This window comes from Numenius arquata, chromosome 6 (genome assembly GCF_964106895.1).
Source record: "Numenius arquata chromosome 6, bNumArq3.hap1.1, whole genome shotgun sequence".
Taxonomy (NCBI): Eukaryota; Metazoa; Chordata; class Aves; order Charadriiformes; family Scolopacidae; genus Numenius; species Numenius arquata.
The window spans coordinates 38,578,184-38,594,002 of record NC_133581.1 but is presented as its reverse complement, the minus strand read 5'-3'; the positions used below and the strand labels follow the sequence as shown (position 1 = coordinate 38,594,002).

At 53.9% G+C, this 15,819-nt stretch overlaps 1 protein-coding gene across 1 annotated transcript in view; it reads right to left on the bottom strand.

Annotated features, from left to right (window-relative positions):
• Nucleotides 1-15,095, bottom strand: part of HSD17B12 (hydroxysteroid 17-beta dehydrogenase 12) — a 109,424-nt gene extending 94,329 nt beyond the window's left edge. The window contains 2 exon segments of the mRNA XM_074149623.1: nt 14,661-14,834; nt 14,837-15,095. Coding sequence (XP_074005724.1) covers nt 14,661-14,834; nt 14,837-15,095 — 433 coding nt within the window.
• Between the last annotated feature and the right edge of the window lie 724 nt (nt 15,096-15,819).

The window sequence follows — 15,819 nt, the reverse complement described above, 5'->3', positions numbered from 1 at the left end:
GGGGTCGCTCAGAGCTGAAAGACAACGATGCAGCGCTAGGAACAGATCAAATCTGAAAAGCGTTCTGTATTTTTTTGGCCCTAAAATACAGATAGCTTTTTAGCTAAAATGAGAATATTTGGTAATTATTGTTTCACAGAGGTCCCTTCCATCCCACGCTCTTAATTACATTTGCTTTAATTGAGTATTTCTATCCATCGGGGGGTGGGGGGGTGGAGGGTGGTCAAAGGGGAATGAACGATGTTAACGCGCCCAAGTTAATCAATTTGGAAGGTTACAGTTGTCTCATGAGAAATGCCCTCAATAAATTACCATCAAGCATTAGGGGGGACTCTTAATGTTAAAGCGATTTAGAAATCCCAGACTGGTTTATCCCTATCGCCACTGGTTTTGCGAGGGGTGTTTGCATTAAAGATTGAAGGAAAAAGCTCAGGCAACACCGCCTTTCCCTTCCCCGCTTCTAAATAAAGAAACAGCCGCTGGTGCTTTCTGGATTTCACTGCAAGCCCTTTTGAAAACTTGCAATATTTCCCCCTCCCCGGCGGAAAATTCCCTAGCTCTTCCCAAGGAAAGGGGCGTCCCCAGCTTTTCCCAGGGAAAAGGGGGGCTCCCCAGCTTTTCCCAGGGAAAGGGGGACTCTCCGGCTCTTCCCAGGGAAAGGGGCGTTCCCAGCTTTTCCCAGGGAAAAGGGGGGCTCCCCAGCTCTTCCCAGGGAAAGGAGCGTCCCCAGCTTTTCCCAGGGAAAGGGGGGCTCCCCAGCTCTTCCCGGGGGAAAGGGGGGGCTCCCCATCAAACCTCCTTAAATGTTTCAGCTACAATTGATTTCGCTGCACTTTCTCCTCCCTGGCAGAGGTGCCTCCCGGGCACCGCATGGGCTGCCACAGGCCGCCCCCCCCCCGCCCTGCCTTCACCCCCCTCCCTCCCCGCCGCACGTGGACCAGCCAGTGTCCCTGTCACGCGAGGAGGCTGCAGACACACACACCCCTTTTCCCACAAATTCCACCCCCCCCCCACTTATCCCCCCCCCCCCGCGACCCGGTCACATCCAGGCACGGCCCGAACCAAGGAGTCCCAAAGGCTTTGGGAGCCCCGGGGATGAATGGCGCCCCTTCCCATTCACAGCGGCGGGCAGGCGGGGGGTGGGGGGGGAGCGGGGGGGGCGCCCTCCATTCACAACCCAGGCGGCTCCCCCGCCAGCCGTTAACGAAACTTCGGGGGGGGCGGAAGAACGACGACGGCCGCCTTACGGACCGGGCATCCCGCAGGGGCATCCCGCACTCGGGGAATAACGGGATTCCGAGAGGAAAGGGGAAGTGGCGAGGAGGGGGATACACACACACACACACACGCACACCCCCCCGCGGGGCGTGCGACCCCGGCCCCGGGCATTTCGTAAGCGGAGCGGAGGGGGCGCGTTATGTCACCGGTTAGGTAACGGGAGAGGGAGCCGCCTCAGTGACGGCACTCCCCCCCCCCCCCTCCCCTCCGCCTTCCTCCTCCTCCTCCTCCTGCCCCCCCCTCCCAGGGCGGCTGAGGTGAGGCGGCGTTAACCCTTGGCTGGGGGGGGGGGGCTTCAGCCGCGGGGAGCGGGTCCCCCCCCCCCGGGGAGCGGGGCGGGCTTCCCCCGCCGCAGCCAGCGGGGAAGGGAGGGCGGCTCCCCCCGCCCCGAGAGGAGGGAGGCGGCAGCACCGGCTCTGACCGACCGACCCTCCGAGGCCGCCGAGCGGGGCCGGCAGGGAGCGCTGCGGCGCCGCGGGAAGGACGGACGGACGGACGGACGGAGCGAGGAGCGCCCCCCCTCCCCGCACCCAGGCGCGATGCCCCTGCCCTGTCCCGCGGCGGTGGCTGGGAAGCGGGAGCGCCCGGCGGTGCCCCTCGGCCGGGACAAGGGGCAAGCGGCGGGAGTCGGAGCATGGAAAGTCCCCAAAGGAGGCCCAGGGCTCAGCCCACAGGTGCGAGGAGCACCCCCTTTTCACCCTCACACGTCGGTCCCGGCGCGTCCGTGGTCAGGGTAGCAGATGGCACCCCCAGGGAGCCTGGGAGCCCAGGGCTACCAGCGCTTTCTTCACAGCCCAGCCCACACCACGCTCAGCTGCAGTACTGGGCTCCCCGCTTCAAGGACAGGGAACTGCTGGAGAGGGTACAGCAGAGGGCTACAAAGATGATGAGGGGCCTGGAGGGGCCATTACCTCCCACGTGTCAGGCTGATGCTGGATCCAGGTGACCATCTCCCAAACCCCGGCACGCTTCAGATCCAGCCTCCTTTTCCAGATCTCCCCACCCCACTCCTCACAGACCGCTTGCTCTCCGCTGTGTTTACAAGCCATTTACAAGGAATCTCTCCTCATCCCATTCCACGTTCCCTAACTTTCTGCCTGCTCCTTCCCAGGGCAGGAGGCTCCTCAATGCCAGGGATTGAGTTTTTCCATGAGTCTGGAAAGATTGTACAAGGCCTGGAGCATCTCTCTGATGAGGAAAGGCTGAGGGACTTGGGTCTTTTTAGTCTGGAGAAGACTATGGGGGGATCTGATCAACGCCTATAAATACTTAAAGGGAGGGTGCCAGGAGGATGGGGCCAGTCTTTTTTCAGTGGTGCCCAGGGACAGGACAAGAGGAAACGGGCACAAACTTGAATATAAGAAGTTCCATCTAAACATGAGGAGGAACTTTCCTGTGAGGGTGGCAGAGCCCTGGAACAGGCTGCCCAGGGAGAGTGTGGAGTCCTCTTCTCTGGAGATCTTCAAGACCCGCCTGGATGCAGTCCTGAGTGATGTGCTCTGGGCAACCCTGCTTTAGGAGGGGAGTTGGACTAGATGATCTCTAGAGGTCCCTTCCAACTCTGACAATTCCATGATATACCCCGCAAGAGGACAACACACATCATCCACCTTCACCAACACAGAACCAAGCAAAACAAGACTTGGGAATAGCCTGTCAAGATGGGGCCAAACAACAGAAGCGACAACAGGCTCCTCCTGACGGTTTAGGCTCAGTTTACGCCAGCGTAGCTGCAGGATGTCACCCAACCATACATTCCCATCTGCTTCCCCAGCATCTGGGGAATGTGTGATGGCAGCGCAAAAAGCCAACAGCCTCCTGGGCTGCATCCCCAGCAATGTGGCCAGCAGGGCAAGAGGGGGGATTCTGCCCCTCAGCTCCGCTCTGGGAAGACCCCACCTGGAGCACTGTGTCCAGCTCTGGAGTCCTCAGCACAGGAAGGACATGGACCTGTTGGAACAAGTCCAGAGTAGGCCATGGAGATGCTCAGAGGGCTGGAGCCCCTCTGCTGTGAGGACAGGCTGAGAGAGTTGGGGGTGTTCAGCTTGGAGAAGAAAAGGTTCCGGGGAGACCTTAGAGCCCCTTCCAGTCCCTAAAGGGGCTCCAGGAGAGATGGGGAGGGACTCTTGGTCAGGGAGGGGAGCCATAGGATGAGGGGGAACGGGTTTAAACTGAAAGAGGGAAGATTTAGATGAGATATTAGGAAGAAATCGTTTCCTGTGAGGGTGGTGAGACCCTGGCCCAAGTTGCCCAGAGAAGCTGTGGCTGTCCCATCCCTGGAGGGGTTCAAGGCCAGGTTGGATGGGGCTTTGAGCAACCTGGTCTGGTGGAAGGTGTCCCTGCCCAGGGCAGGGGGTTGGAACTGGATGATCTTTAGGGTCCCTTCCAACCCAAACCATTCTATGGTTCTATGATTTGTTCACCAATTGCTTTTCAGGCAAACCAGCAAGCTGATCTAGCGAGCCCCACAGCTGGTCTTTCTTGCAGAGTTAGTTGCCAGCCATGGTAGCCAGCAGGCCTCACTTACACCACCACCACCACACAACTAGAGCAGACACAAGGGAAGCAGCGAGAGCTCATGGCCATCGACAAGAGCAGAAGCAATTCTTTTGGCAGCAGCCTGGTCTTGGAGCAACTCAAGGTGACCACTGGGCTTCAGTGTGTCCTCAACACACAGTTTCATGACACCGAGCTTCTCTTCGGTTGCACCAGCCCTGGAACTCATTTGACCCACAGCAAAGCAGTCTAGGGAGCCTAAATAGCCAAAAAGTGACTAATTTTCTGCAGGGCAGACTCCTTAATTAGATCACTGCAGAACAAGACAAACACCAGTGCCAGCAAAATTGGGGGGGGAGGGAAGCAGAAGAGCTCTCTATCTCCCTTCTCCTCTCCCCACACCCAAACCATTAGATCAGAAAGCCACAACGTAAAACCACACACTCAGTTTTGTGACCGACGATATCTCGTTTATAAACTGACATCACACGAGAGGGGCAGTAAACCGATTCTCCTGCAAACGGACATGAACAAGACCTTGCAGGTTGGAGCTAACACCCAGACCGTGACTAGAATTGGCAAAAATAAATAATCACAGAATAATAGTTTATCCAGTAATCACACAATGATAGAGGTTGGAAGGAACCTCTGGAGATCATCTAGTCCAACTTCTCTAGACTATCTAGCAACCCCAAAACAGCAAAGGTGAAGAACCAGTCCAGCAAATGGAGGATTCTTAGATCAGGATCTAGGATCCAATACAAAGCTATGGAGCACCAAAAGTTTTTGCCATAGATCTGAAGACAGAATTGGGCCTAGCAGAACAAAGAGACTGAGGTAAAGACAGTAACTTGCCTTTAAGCACAACTCTAAGTTGATCAGAGCACACATCCCTTTTTGCCACACCACATAAACACTGGGTTGGACACACAGGACATCTGAGGGAAGGAACAAACACCAAGAAACCCTGACTCTAATCCCTTGTGCGACTACTGCCAGGGTTGTGGCTTCTTCCATCAGTGCTGCGATGCTTTACTGCCCTAATCCTTCTCCCTCCTGGTAGAGATCCGACTCGCGAGCTGGGCTGAATCACCGCTGCTCAGCTGCTCTCCAGAGATGGAAAGCTCCTGCGGCAGATGGAACTCAGACACCAGGAATACTGGGTATATACACCTCTTCAAGGAAAAAAAAAAAACCAAAACATATATATATATATTTGTGAAAACTCTTAGTGAATAATGAGTTTATAGATTAAATGCCTTTGCTGGCAGGATAAGAATCCCGAGGAAGGATGCAAAGGGGCTGAAGCCCATGGGAAGCAGATCAACCAGAGGCTTCAGAGGAGATACAAGGGAAGGGTTTTGGAGGAACAGATTGGCTGGACACGTAAAAGTGGGAACTTGTTGGAACAAGGACCCAGTGGTGAAGCCAAGTTTTGAGAAGAGCAGCAATGCGAGCGTAAGCAAGGGTTGGTTGGGTAGCAGCAGTCACATCACAAATAGTTCTCTGCCTTCTGCTTTCCATACCCGCACACATCCGCAGACCTCTGCAGCTAGAAGTAGGGTCCAGAGACTTTGGAAGGAGACCAGACTCCAGTCTCTGCACAACGGTTTCTTCCCCTCAACAACAAAAACCCTTTGCCCCGTTGAGTTTATCCCACACTTCCCTTTCTTTCATTACAGCTTTTCTCCCTTTCTGCTTCAGTGGTAGTCTTCTAACATACCTGAAAATCCTCTGAGTTGAGTTCCTCACCCCTGCTCCTCCTCGTACACCAAGTACAGAGCTCCTCAAGAAGTGGAAGTGCAGCTTGTCGCTCAGCTACTGGCACGACTGACGTAACACACCCTCCAGGGACACCACAGCTCACCATCACTTACCAGGAGAAAATAGGAAGGAATAAAAAGTTTTCCCTGAGGCTCAGCTGCTGGTCATCCCATCTCCAAGTTTTAAGAACCGCTCCACGAGAGGTTTCTTTCAAAACCTACAACCAAACCCCAGGATTTTAAGTGTCACCATCTGTTGCTGAGGGCAGGGGAGTAAATTAAAAGCTCGGTAGGAAGTTTTGCATATAGCTCTTTTCCAATGTTAACTGAAGAAGCTTATATTGTGGATTGGGATTCCAGCTCTGCTAATGACTCACCCAGTGGGTGACGGGGTACTCCTCTACACTTCAACTCCAGGAATCCGAGAAGTTGCACAGATTTGAAAAAAAAAAAAAAAAATACTACATTAAGGTTAAATAATCAGGAGTCAAAAAGCAGCAGATGTAAGGTAGAACCCTTTTGTGCAATTAAATGTACTACAGTGGAAGGAAGACCAATAGCCCTAATTCTAGCGTTTTCAGTTATTAATGTGCTCAGCCTCCAAAGTGGCTTGCTTTACTTGAGGAACCTAGATTTCCTAAAGCTCATCAATAAGTGAGCAACAGAAGTCATCTGAAGTTCCAAGCAGCAACCCTAAATCTAATTAGGCAAGCAATTACAGCACGCAAGCCCAAGACGAGATGCTTTACCCACTAGCCATGCTGTTTATCCCACATTTGTGTTCACGTACAAGCCTAAAGAATGACTTTGGGCATTTCTGTTAGAATAATTAGGCAAGATATTTCCTTACTATCATCCCTTCTGTAGCAGGGACGGTTGTCCCAACACTATGGATTAGGAATGAAAATATTCCTCAAACTAAGAACAACGTGTTTCACCCACCTGTCAAAAAATAATTCCTGGGTGGTAAACTACTGCAGTTTCCCCCCAGACTCCACTCTCGGCTCCGCCCTGACACTCACAGGACCTCCTGCCACCTCACTTGGTCCTTACGCAGGAGTGCTTTTACCCCACTGGCTCCAACACCCGGCACGGTTTCCAGTTGGACTTCTTTGCTGGAGACACTTCTGGGCTCCTCACTCCTACGTGAGGCCCTTCCTTGCTTTCAGCGGGGCACTCCACAGGTAACCTTCCCAAAGAGGAGGGGAGCACGCTGGCCAGAAAAGCCATATGAAGAAGACCAGAATAAGATACTACTCTAGATTACTTCCTTGCATAAAATTCCCTAGTTTCAAGTAACAGGTTTCCATACCGAGTATCCCGACTTTAAAATACACAGAAGGCTGAGAGAATGAGCTAGCTTAAAATAACCCAACTATGCATCCCCCCGACTAATAAATTTTCAAGCATTTCCCCTCTCAGGCTGTTTATCAGAGACGGGTATTCCTTTCACCTTAATTCAAACAGCATCTCTCCTCCGCTCACCGTTAGCTTTTTTTTTTTTTGGAGGTGGAGAGCCCATAGGACATTTACTTCTTCACATACGTGTCTGTTCCTGCAGGTAAACACGGCAAAGCCTCTTCGTATTCCGATTCAAGTTCCCCAGTGACCTTAGCTCCACGCTACTGAACGCTTCCACTCAGAATTTCACTCAAAAAATTAAAAGCATCTCTCAAGAAATAAATAAATAAAACAGGAGAATGGAAGCGTTCACACCGAATCAAACTCCAGAGCTGGAGATCACGAGCCTTGGGTGATGCTGAGGTTGGTGGTGCCCCCCCAGACACATTTAGTCTCAAGAGGTGCTGGCACAAACCAGGAGGGAAGGGCTGAAGCCCATCGGGAGGGATGCAGCAGAAACCGGAGACAGGACTCTGGATTTCTGGGCTCTAAGCATTTGCTTTCCCTGACCGGAGCCATGCAAGGAAGAGCACTTAATGCAACAAGTGTTGAGCAACCCTACTAAGCAGACATTTTAAACAGTCAGTAACATCACAACTGGAATACTGCGTCCAGTTCTGGGCTCCCCAGTTCAAGAGAGACAGGGAACTACTGGAGAGAGTCCAGCGTAGGGCAACAAAGATGACTGAGGGATTGGAGCACCTCCCTTATGAGGAAAGGCTCAAAGAGCTGGGACTCTTTAGCCTGGAGAAGAGAAGGCTGAGGGGAGACCTCATCTGTGTTTACAAGTACCTAAAGGGTGGGTTGAAGGAGGATGGAGCCGGACTCTTTTCAGTGGTTCCCAGTGACAGGACGAGGGGCAACAGGCACAAGCTGGAACATGGGAAGTTCCATCTAAACATGAGGAGGAACTTCTTTCCGGTGAGGGTGCCAGAGCCCTGGAACAGGCTGCCCAGGGAGGTCGTGGAGTCCCCCTCTCTGGAGATCTTCAAGACCCGCCTGGATGCAGTCCTGAGTGATGTGCTCTGGGCAACCCTGCTTTAGCAGGGGAGTTGGACTAGATGATCTCTAGAGGTCCCTTCCAACTCTGGCAATTCCGTGATTCCGTGATCAACATGCAAAGGAAAACACCTAAAAAGAAGTAATCCAGAGGCAGAAAGACAGCAAAACTGTAGGAAATCAGACAGAGTTTCCTTTACACTGTCCAGGAAGCAGAACTGATTTTAGGATACGTTAGTAGCAGTAGGCTACGTCATAAATACTAGAGACCCTCACTGACTCACCAAGAGCTGCGAGGTCTCAAAAGGAGCTGGAGCTCACTGAAGTACCACTCGGTGGGAGCTGCTGAGCCTACAGCAAGAGGGTCAGAGATTCCCACCTCTCCTGGGATGCTCTGGAAGAGCAGCGCTTGCTTAGGCTGAGGAAGAGCCGGCTGGAGGGAGACACTGACAGAAGCCTTCCAAATGAAAAGCTGCGAGGAAGACTGATGACTAAAGGAAGACAGATTTTTATATATTTTTTTTTTTAACCAGAGGAAAATTTTAGGATGGATACTGGGAAGCGTTATATGGTTAAATTGGAAAGGAAAAAGCCACCCACCCTGGAGCACAGCACTCCTGGGAAGTTCAGCCAGGATCAGTGCACTTGCACCAGACTGTTCCCAGAGCCACATCTCAGAGCAGTAACCTTCAGAACCTGTAAGACGCTGAGAGTTTGACTTGAGCTGACACGCTCAAGAGTTACAAGCAAGCTAGCGGATTTACACACACCCTCACCATTACTTTTTGGGTTGACGGGTGCCATGCCTTATTCCATACAAGGGCAGGAGAGTTTGTGTGGCACCCAGAATGGAGAACAAGGCTAGAAAACCCTCGTCGCAGATCCAAAGTGCTTGAGATGTTAAATCCCTCAACAAGTGATTCTAAGCGATCCTGCTAAAGAAGGAGAGATAAACCAAAGCTCTGCACACACCAGCCAAGCACTCATCTGCAGGGAATCATGGAATGGTTTGGGTTGGAAGGACTCTCCCAGGACTGGGAGAGATATTGCGCTTCATATATGGAAGAAAGACCCAACTTAGACCCTGATTTCACTATATACACCTGGAAAGGCAGCATTTACAGCAGTAGCAGCCCAGAAGCCAGGACACCAAGAAATACCACAGTAGGGAAAGTCCTTATACCAAGGACAGATCTTCATAGAATCATAGAATGGTTTGGGTTGGAAGGGACCCTAAAGATCATCCAGTTCCAACCCCCTGCCCTGGGCAGGGACACCTCCCAACAGACCAGGTTGCTCAAAGCCCCATCCAGCCTGGCCTTGAACACCTCCAGGGATGGGGCAGCCACAGCTTCTCCGGGCAACCTGGGCCAGGCTCTCACCACCCTCACAGCAAAGAAGTTCTTCCTGATATCTCATCTAAATCTCCCTTCTTTCAGTTTAAAACCCTTCCCCCTCGTCCTGTGGCTCCACTCCCTGATGAAACGGGAGTTGCCTCTCTCCTCTCGCATCCTGCGGAGAGAGCGGTGGGAAGAGAGGCTGAAGCTCCCTTCATTTCCCCGCTAACCGGACCCTCACCACACGCCGCACGAGGTTGGCTCTTTTAATCTGCAAGTCATTTGTGACATGGTCTTGTCAACTGTCACTGCACATTGCCACACGCCCGCAAAGCAAGATTGTGCTCGTTTGCGCAACAGGGATTAAAACTTACTTGCAGAAAACAAACAAAGCCTTCAGGCAACAACTATTCCACTCCATGCCAAGAATCCTGAAAAACGACGTTGCCTGTGAAAGCCACTCAGAGTTATCAACAAGTTACCACCTGGTCAGCCGTAAAATGAATGTCCTTCGTGCGGCGTTCTTAAATTGTCATTAAAAGTCGTTTGTCACCCGACTTATTTCTTCGAGGATGTCCCAAAGAACTTCATAAAGATCAAGGTCTGTTTTATAAGATGCTGCTTCCAAGGACAAGAGGAAGCCTAATCTTATAGGAGGAATCCAACTCAAACCATTTACAAGGACAAAATCCAGCTTGTCACTCCTTCCTCTTCATAAAAGCATCACATCTTATCCATCTAATTCGATTATTATTAAGGGCTGATTTAGAGCTTGTTACTACCCCAACTTAGAATCATAGAATTGTGTAGGTTGGAAGGGACCTTTACGATCGTCTAGTCCAACCACCATCTAGTCCAACTTCCTAATCAAGAAGAGGTCGGGAAATCACCCCACATATTCTTAGTTTTTAAAAGACCTGACCCTGAAGACACAAATAAATATCTACTCTGCTGCTCCTGTACCCAGTTACGCACATTTTTCATGCTGCCCTTAGTGGCCCTGGTATACAAATGGCTATTTTTAGATGCTGGACTATGCATAGTCAAATATTAGCCCATGATCATGTCAAAGGAGCCAAGAAGAGCAGGCAGAGAGCTTTCACCCAGCTTTGCTGCTGACGAAGAAAAGAACGGTTTCAGACTGAATAAGGGTGGGTTGTTTTGGGTTTTTTTTTTTGTCCAAAACCAAATTACAGAAAGTTAGAGGCGGTTGAGAGCAGCATCCTGATTAACGACCTCTTAGAGATTCTTTTTTTTTTTTTTTCCCTTTTAAGAAATCTAGAGCAAATTGCCCACATGTAGTTATTTTTGCACGTTGGTGAATAAACTCCAAGCAGCTTAATTAAGGCGAGCTCATCTTCCCAAACATTCGTTGGCCCCGTTACAACTGTACAGCTGTATTCGCCACATGAGAAAGCATCGGCGTTATCAAACGTTTTGTCATCGCTAAACGGGCCATTATTCAACTGCGCTCGTATCAAAGGCACTGGGGGGGGGGGGGAGAAGTGGATGCTTTTTCGAGGCCCTCCCCACCCCGAGAGAGGCTTGAAAGAAAATTAGGACTTTTCTTGGAGCGTCATACGGCCAATTACACCGTCAAAATAAACTTTGTTTCCAGCAAACTGGACCCAAAAAAATAATTAAATAAATAAATTATTTCTCATTAAAATATTTGCAATTTTGAGCCAGGAAAAAAAAAAAAGGGGAAAGAAAAGTTAAAGTATCCAACGCGACCAAGATGTTAGAAGTTTCAGAGCATCAGATCACTCCAACCTGCGGCGCCGGTGCATTTTGAATACACGACGTTGATTATTTGCGTACAGCAAACTGGTCTGATCTCACAGCTGCCCCTGCTCCGAGCTGGAGCTTGGACTGGAGGCCTCCTGAGATACCTCCCAGCTTGAAGCACCGTGGGACTTTTGACTTCATTTCACCAAGTTAACTGAAGGGAAGGGGCAGGAAAACGACTTCATCTTTTCCAGGGGGAAAAAAAAAAAAAAAAAAAAAAAAAGAAGCAGCTTCCTAAAATAGGAGCTAGGGCAACTCTCCAAGCGGGAGCTCCGCAGCAGCAGACGGTTCCCTGCTCCAGACACTCCGCACTCCAGAACACACTCAACTGTCGATGGCAGCGAAGCGAGGTGGCTGCCTGCCACCGCCGTCAACGGGACACCCTCATCCAACCTAAGGGAACACCGCTACAGATCACAACTACCGGCGCTGCCAATAGATCTGCCTCGCCTGGAGGAAGGCAGGGGAACGGCCACATCTCTGCAGTCTTCTTGGTGATTTCAGGAGGACTCCTTGGCACTCGGCTCCTGTCGAGCCCGTGGTTTATTTAGCTAAACTGGTTTCCAAGCAAGGGAGCTGTTACTCTTATCTTCTGTTACTAATTTATGAGGCGCCCTAAAGGTCCGGAGCAGTTGACCCTGGAATTGCCACTGTATTCTCTCCCAAGATGCACCCAGAAATCCCACACTGAGACAACATCCACCCAACCTCCATCACTGCACAGCAGCCAGAGCCCAGCCAGATGGGAGTTACGAGGAGAGAAAATCAGAAAATCTACATACAGACCTTCACGCATAGAAAAATACACTTTTGTCAAAAAAGTTGCTATTTAAAGTAGCACAAACCTACTTTTCCCAGTGTACGTTACCGGCTCACACAGTTCCTCCTCCTCCTCACGTCCCCTCCTTCTAAACACCAGCAAATTAGAGCCAGCAGACAGAACAAATTGCATCAATGCAACCAAAAACCCACTAAGAAAACAAGGACAGAATCTGCAACTCCCATTTCCCACCTGCAGAAGAGTTAAAGGGCAGTAAGGAGTCCTCACAAAAGGGCTTGTAAGGGCTTTCAGTTTTTTGTTAAAGCTGCTCTCTAGTTGTGCAGTAGAAAGAATGCATCATCAGGGTAATCACAGGGACTAATTAGCATCAAACCCATTGTTGTGGTTTGTGTTTTTTTGTTTTTTTTTTTTTTTTTTAAAAGCCCAAGAGAGGAGGAAATGCACTTCTTCCCAGAGTATGACTTAATAATTTGCTAATTCTCAGGGTGACCCAATCTACCCGCAGCTGTGCCTTCAAATCCTCTTTTCCAGGAGGAGAGAAAACAGGGAGCCTCCCCAGCCTGTTGCTGGTGCCACAACGTGCCTCTGGGCAAACCACCCCCAGCGCTCATTCGGATGAGGAAACCTCTCCGAAAGCTCTCCTGGTTTCAGCTGGGCTGCGACGTACGACAGCCAGCCGATGGTGGTCATGTGTGCTTCCACGGTGACAGCTCAGGTCAGAGTTAGGAGGAAGCAACATCATCATCATCCTCCTCCTCCATCCTCCTCGAGGTTGCAGCAGAGCAGAGTAATAAACACAGGGAAATTAGCTCTACTGCCCAAACTCCTCTTCCTCCAGGCCTCAAAGATCGTGGCAAAGAGAAAGAAAAATTTTGGGGAGCAGCTGTTGGCCACATCCAACAGCTGTGGTATAAAACAGGGACAGAGAACATCCACACAGCGGTTCTCTGCTCCTGGGACGTTCAATGATGGGACTGAGGAAAGATCTCTTGTCTACAGTTCACGGTTCCAGCTGGCGTTTGCCCCAAGCACTGCAAACTTCCATGCCTGAAACAACGCAGAACAAGCGAAGGCAGCCACCAAGACTTCAAGCTCCAACAGGGTAGGTGTAGACTGAACATTAGGGAAGAATTTTTCCCAGAAAGAGTGGTCGGGCATTGGAATAGGCTGCCCAGGGAGGTGGTTGAGTCACCATCCCTGGATGTGTTTAAGAGCCGTTTAGATGTGGTGTTGGGGGATATGGTGTAGGGGAGAACTTTGCAGAGTAGGGTAGATGGTTGGACTCAATGATCCCAAGGGTCTCTTCCAACCTAGACGATTCTATGATCCCAAGGGTCTCTTCCAACCTAGACGATTCTATGATCCCAAGGGTCTCTTCCAACCTAGACGATTCTATGATTCTATGACTTCTGCGATGCACCACAGGTCAGCAGGCAACTATCACAGAATCGCAGAACCTTCATGGTTGGAAAGGACCTCTGAGATCATCGAGTCCAACCATACATACACACAAAAAAAAACCCAAAAAACCACCCAACCCAACAATCTGGGGCATTAGAGCATGCCCTGAGGTACCACATCTACACGTTTCTTAAATACCTCCAGGGATGGTGACTCCACCACCTCCCTGGGCAGGCTGTTCCAGTGCCTGACCACTCTCTCAGTGAAGGAATTCTTCCTAATATCTAATCTAAACCTGCCCCGATGCAACTTCAGACCAATGTAGTAACATATTCAAGACCAACGTGAGAAAGTCAAAGAGGCTTCGGGTCTCCTGTACCAAATAAGTATCTTAAACGGGCACATCCTCCCCCTGACTGGAAGGAAGACCACGGTCCTTCATCATTTGGATGATTCCTCCGGCAGGAACAGGTTTGAAAATTCTCCTGGCCTGATCGCTCGTGCCGGTGGAGAAGTCCTGTCCACTCCTCGTCGTTACTCAAAAGCCACCCTTGCCGCGCTCGGGCGGAAGAAATGGCCTTTCCCCGGCCCGGTTCTTGTGAGGGGGAAGGGGGGAGAACTGCGAAGAAAGTTGGCACCGGGCAGCGGTGACCCTCCCCCGGGCCGTACCCTCCCCTCCGCCGCCCTTCCCCAGCGGCGAGACCACCGCCACCCCCTCCCCTGTCACCGGGGACACCCCCCCTTCCTCCTGCAGCCCTTTCCCGAAGGGACCCCGGGCTCGACCCCACGGTTCAAGAGGGGGCCGGTCTGACGGGAGGAAGGGGGTGGAAAAGGGGGGTGAGGGGGGGAGACTTCAAAGGGGTCGCTCCAGCCAGCCCGTCCCCTCGCCCCCCCCCGCCCCGGGGCGGCCGGGACGGCACCGCTGCGCCGCCGGGCTCGGGGAGGGAGGGGGTTGCGGGAGGGGGGGTGCTCGGTACGGCGAGCAGCCGCAGCCCCGGCGGCTCTCTCCGCCCGCCCCCCCCCCGGCTTCCCGGGCGGAGGGACCAGCCCGCTCCTCCGGGGGCGGCGGGGACGGGGCTGGCGTGACGTCAGCGATGAGGTGCGAGGCGGGGGGGGGGGGGGGGGTTGAGGGGGGCGGCGCCGGGAGCCACCGGGCACCGCTCCCCGCCGACACACACACACACACACACACACACACCGGGCAGCCCAAGTTCACAAGGGCCGCTCCCGCCCACGAACGGTTCCAACCGGCGCCCCTTCGGCCCACGCAACTTCTGCGGGCAGCCCCCCCAAGCTCACACACCCCCCCCCGGCCCCTCAGCCCGGCCGGGGACCCAGCTCCCCCCTCTCTCCCCGTGAAGGGGGGGGTGGGGGGGTGGCAGATCCGCGGCGGGGGCGGGACGCGCACTCACTCACCTGCCCAGGCGCCCAGCGCCGGCCCCACGGCGGCGGCGCCGCTGCCCAGCACCCAGACGCGGAGGCCGGCCAGCAGGCGGTAGGAGACCAAGGCCGTGGCGGAAAGGGCGCCCAGCGCGCCCACCCAGTAGAGCAGGCCGGCGGCCGGCAGCGCGGCGGCAGCCACCATGCTGCGGAGGCGGCGGCGGCCGAACTGAGCCCTCCCGGCCACCGCCGGCCCGCAGCCGTCACGGCGCCCGCCCCCGCCCCGCCGCCATTGGCTGAGGGGCCGTTCAATCACCCGGTTGCCCGGCAACGCAGCCGGCCCCGCCCGCCCCGGGGGCCGCGCGGCCTCGCCAGGCCGGAAGGGAGGGGGGCAGGGAGCGAGCGGCCACACGCCCCCGTACTACTTGCGGCCTCAGCCCCACGTGGTCGGCACGGCTCGCCCATCGCCATTGGCCGCCGGGGGTGGCCGTCAACCGGCGGGCGCGCTCCGGTTGGTCGGGCTGCCCGAGGCTCTCGCGGGATTGGTGGGAGACGGGGCCGCTCTTCCCGCCCTCGCTGACGTCATATGAGCCCATTCATAAAATGCTCAGGCTCCGCCTCGCACCCGAATACGGCCTTCGGTTCCCCCCCTATCCCCCCCCAAACGCCCCCGCGCTGCCATCGCCACGGCGTGGGGGGGGGACGGCGAGACGGCGGGAGCAGTGACCCCGGGGAGGGGGGGGGGGCAAAGGAGAGTGACCCGAGGGGGTAGCCCGGCATCGAGGGGGGTAGCCCGGCATCGAAGGGGGTAGCCCGGCATCGAGGGGGGGAGCCCGGCATCGAAGGGGGTAGCCCGGCATCGAAGGGGGTAGCCCGGCATCGAGGGGGGGAGCCCGGCACCGAGGGGGGGGTAGCCCGTTCCGCACGGCGGGGCCGGCATTGCTCGCCCGCCCGTCCTCCCTCCACCTCCCCGAGGCGGCGGAGGACTCCTGAGATGCCCCCGGAGGTGGCCACTGGCCGTGCCCCCCCCCCTCGCCCGCCCCGGGGCTGGCTCGTCCCCGCCGCTGCCCGTTGGAGCCCCACGGGAGCCTGGAGTGTAGGAGCCACCGCTGTGACCCGGTGTGAGCGACACAGGGCTGACTCCTCTTCTAACGCTGGAGTTGGGGGGGGGGACACCGCGCTTTTAGAAGACTCC